The 4,641-nt window shown below is 45.4% G+C and overlaps 1 protein-coding gene across 1 annotated transcript in view; it reads right to left on the reverse strand.

Moving 5' to 3' along the window:
• LOC107119781 (deleted in malignant brain tumors 1 protein-like) overlaps positions 1-4,641 on the reverse strand; it is a 34,166-nt gene that overhangs the window by 21,404 nt on the left and 8,121 nt on the right. The window contains exons 4-5 of the mRNA XM_015422375.1: positions 4,459-4,470; positions 2,899-3,204 (exon numbers count right to left, since the gene is read on the reverse strand). Of these exons, the coding sequence (XP_015277861.1) occupies positions 2,899-3,204; positions 4,459-4,470 (318 nt within the window). The remainder of the gene's footprint in view (positions 1-2,898; positions 3,205-4,458; positions 4,471-4,641) is intronic.

The following is a 4,641-nucleotide window of genomic DNA, read 5'->3' on the forward strand; positions in this document are numbered from 1 at the left end:
GGAAGGAAGGAAGGAAGGAAGGAAGGAAGGAAGGAAGGAAGGAAGGAAGGAAGGAAGCTTTCCGTGCACATCTCAGATTAGATTCCTGTGATCCCTGTTTGAATATTCTGTTGGCTCCTGTATTTTTACCCCCAAGAAGCTGGATTTTGTTTTTGTTTTTTTGGGGGGGATTAATCCAGATAATTTTGGCAGCTGTGGAGTGACTGTGGCTGGAACATCCACGTAGACTATGCCCACAGCCGTTACAGAGTGGAGCAAAGCTCTGTATTCCCTCACCCCCCTTTTCAGCTTTTTGAAATGCCTTTTATATTTGCCCCAGTATACCATGGCTCAGCAGGCACGGGGAAAGGGTGGGGGGCTATGGGAAGCCAGTGGGACTATTGCCTTGTTGGTACTTCTGCACCATGGTGACAGAGGTGTGTGTTGGGGGGTGGTGGTGGACAACAGCAAGTGGTATGGAGGGAGGCCCCCTGGACACCATTCCTACCCACTAGGGTTGCTAGCACCTCCCTGGCCACCGATTGGGGATGGAGAGGGGAGGGTTGCCAGATCCATGTTGGGGAACTCCTGGAGATTAGGGGATGGAGCCTAGGGAGGACAGGGACCTCAGTGCGGTGCAATGCCAAAGAGTCCACCCTCCAGAGCATCCATTTTCTCTAGGGAAACAGATCTCTGTATTCTGGAGATGAACTGAAATTCCAGGGGATCCCCAGGTCCCACTTGGAGGCTGGCATCCTCCTATCACCTACTTCCTTGCTGCTCTCTGTCCCTGCCACCTCAACAGACATGCTTTCACACCCCTGTGTGGAAGCAGCTTGTTAAGCACCTCTTCCTCAGACCTCTCTTGATTTGCTTCCTTAACGGAAATGGTTCCTTAATAGAATTTGCTTCCTTAATAGAAAATGGTTGCTTCAATTACTATCTCTGGCTTTTATTGGTTGTAGCCATTTATTATTCATATTACACCACCCAAGTGGGGCTGAAGGAAACCATTTCAGTGGTTCCGGCACATTCCCCTAGAAAGAGGTTCTGGAGTTCCGGAACCTCTTCGACAAAATTCTTTTAAAAATGTTTAAAAGTCCACGAGTTTTCAGTATACAGACTGAACGTATGTGGTGTGGAATGTAGAGTGGCGCAGGGAGCAATTCTCTCCCTAATTCTGTTTAATATCTATACGCGCCCCCTCGCCCAGATTATCTGGAGGTATGGGCTGGCTTGTCACCAATATACTGATGACACCCAGCTCTGTCTACTGATGGATAGCCACTTAGACTCTGACCCAGAAAATCTGGATAGAGCATTACAAGCCATGGCTGGATGGTTACAACAGAGCAGACTGAAATTGAATCCATTGAAGACGGAGGTCCTGTAACTGTGGCGTGGAGGACTGGGATTGGGAATCAGGCTTCCAACCTTTGATGGGACCCCATTGGTGCCAGCATCAAAGGTGAAGAACCTGGGGGTGTTCCTGGAGGCCTCGCTGACTATGGAGGCCCAGGTCGCCACCACTGCCAGGTCTGCCTTTTTCAATATCAGATAGATCAGGCAGTTGGCCCCAGACCTCACCACCCCCCCAGGCATCTGACTACAGTGACCCATGCAATGGTCACTTCCAGATTGGATTTTTGTAATTCTCTCTACGTGGGGCAGCAGCACAGGTACTGACTTTGTTGTCTGCATGGGTGCATATCCACCATGTGCTGCGCAAACTGCACGGGCAGCCTGTTGAGTACCAGATCCATTTCAAGGTGCTGGTACTTAGGTTCAAAGCCCTCTATGGCCAGAGGCCTGCATACCTGTGAGACCGCCTCTCCCTTTATGAGCCCCAAAGGGCATTACGATCTGCTAATCAGCATCTCCTGGTGATCCCCGGCCCCAGGGATGTCCGTCTTGCCTCTACCTGGCCCTGGCCTCTACCTGGTGGAATGAGCTCCCATATGAGATCAGAGCCCTGCAGGACCTTTTACAGTTCCTCAGGGCCTGCAAGACAGAGCTCTTCTGCCAGGCTGTTAGTTGACGCAGTGGCCATCCTCCCCCCTCCCTCTGCCTGCCTGCCTGCCTGCCTGCCTATCTATCTATCTATCTATCTATCTATCTATCTATCTATCTATCTATCTATCATCTGTCTATCTGTCTATCTGTCTATCTATCTATCGTCTATCTATCTGTCTATCTGTCTGTCTGTCTATCTATCGTCTATCATGTATCTATCATCTATCAATCAATCATCTATCTATCTATCTATCTATCTATCTATCTATCTATCCATCCATCCATCCATCCATCCATCCATCCATCCATCCATCCTCCCCTTCAGTGGATCAGATCTGTGTAACATCTGGAACTCCAATTTGTGATAGATCACATCTGTTGAGGCTTTGAGTAGATACTGTTACTGTATTTTACCTGATGTATTTTAACTGTTTTTAATTGTTTGTATATTATATTTGATGGAACCTGCCCTGAGCCTGCTATGCAGGGAGGGTAGGATACAAATCTAATAAAAAATAAAATAAAATAAATTTCCCTTTTGAGAGTTCTGGCACCTCTTTTTCAAATAACAACAACAACAACAACACCCTGGGTGCAAGGGTTCATTTCTGAACATAGTGCAAATAGATAAAATATACAGAAAATGCAATTTGCAGTTGTATCACATCTGTGCAATATAAACTGGCATAATATCCAAGGAGTAAGACACACAGTTATTACAGAATGCTGGCCAACTCCTTTTCACAATCCATTTCCTCAGAAAATATTTAGCCCCATATCAAATATATATATTTTCTAAGGAAGAAATACCTAAAATTTTCCTTGGTAGTCAAACTAATGAAACATAAATGTGTCCTTGAGGATCCCAGGTACTTTGGAAACTTGGCCCGTGCCACACGAAATTACCTGAGCACTCGGCGCTTGCATCCCTTCTGTGATCACAGCTGTGCTCTCCCCAGGGATTTTTTGAGCATTTTTTGAGGGACTTTTCTTTCCCTGTGCAGTTAACTCTGTCCAGCCAGATGGTACCAGATCCTTGGCCGTAGCGTGCTCCCCCAGGTGCTGACAAGGCATTCCCACAACCTAGTTCTCGGCACACAACGTGGGCATCATGTACATCCCAGCTATCATCACAAATGGTCCCCCATTGCTCATTGTAGTAGACTTCAACCCTCCCTGAACAGCGATTTGAGCCACTCATTAAACGGACATCTGATGAGACAGAAAAGTTAAACACAGAGTAGAAATGGATTAAACCTAGAAGGAATGCCACACATAGAATAAACCTAGGAGTTCCCCTGAGCATCCCATTTTGAGTAGGGAATTATGAATTCATGTAGGCACCCGGGGCAGGGGCCATTCCCAGCTACATATCAAAGCCATTTTACTTTGTGGAGAGAAATCTTGAATAGTCATGGACCAAAACAAGTGAAGGACAGTTATTGCTTGGTGTTGCACGCATGCGCTGAGGAAGCCGGTTGCTTGTCCGACCTCTCCTTAGAATAATTAACTTAAAAGCTCAAAAAGAACGTGTTTAGACTGTCCTCAAGGTCAACTAAAAGAAGAAATCATCGTAGGAACATCCGGTGAACACAAGGAATTCCACTCTGAAGCTTCAGAGGGTAAGATAGCAATTATTTATTACTGCATTAGGGAGGTAACACCCAGGCCAAACTCCCAGCCCTTATCTGCTTCACCGGAAAATAGCTGTTATTATGGCAAAAACTTTGAAAGAGATTTCAGAGTAGATAGCAGCATTCCAGAACATGATGATGGCTTCTCAGGAGCAGATAAAAACTGAAATTAAGACAATAAAAGACGCAGTGTCAGAACTAGCAGTCGAGATTAAAGAAACAAAACAGAGGGCGTTGGCAGCCTCCGAGCTTGCTGCAAAAAACAAACAGAGGATTAATCAGTTAAATACCCAACTTACGGAGTTATCAGACAGGAACAGATGAGCAAACCTTATATTTGCAGGGATATCAGAAGAAATAAATAATAAGATCCTGGAAGAAACTCTTAGAGCATGGATTGAAGAAAATGGAGTTAAGGTCCAACCCCAAGACATAGAAAGAGCCCACAGATTGCAAAGGAGAAAGGAAGGAGGAGCCCCAAGGGACGTTATAATTAAATTCACAAGAGAAAAGCTACAGCAGGAAGTTTTTAAAACTCTGAAAAAGAAGAAGGACCTGACCCTCAGAGGGAGGAAGATCTGGATTAGGGAGGATTTTTCTCAAGAAACCATTAAGAAGAGAAATCAAATGAGACCCTATGGGCAAAAATTATATGAAAATAATGTGAAATTTTCATGGGGGTATCCTGCTTCAATATTAATATTTAAAGAAGCCAAGAGACTAAAAGCACAAAACCCCAAGGAAGCAAGGGAACTCTTCAGGCAACTGGGTATCGATACAGAAGACCTGAGAGAGCAGAGAGAGGAGGAAGATATGGAGGATGTGGACGGACCGGAAGAAGGACCTTCAAACAGACGTGATAAAAGACCAAGGACGGACTCACACGAGGATACTACATAAAGGGAAGTATACTAAAGTTTATTGAGCTAGCTTTAAGAATAAGAAGGAAGGGGAGGGTTGGGATGCGTGCACTCTGGAAAGTGGGAAGACGGGATGATGCCTTCATCCACAGTAT

This window comes from Gekko japonicus, unplaced genomic scaffold, assembly GCF_001447785.1.
Source record: "Gekko japonicus isolate JY-2015 unplaced genomic scaffold, Gekko_japonicus_V1.1 scaffold971, whole genome shotgun sequence".
NCBI lineage: Eukaryota > Metazoa > Chordata > Lepidosauria > Squamata > Gekkonidae > Gekko > Gekko japonicus.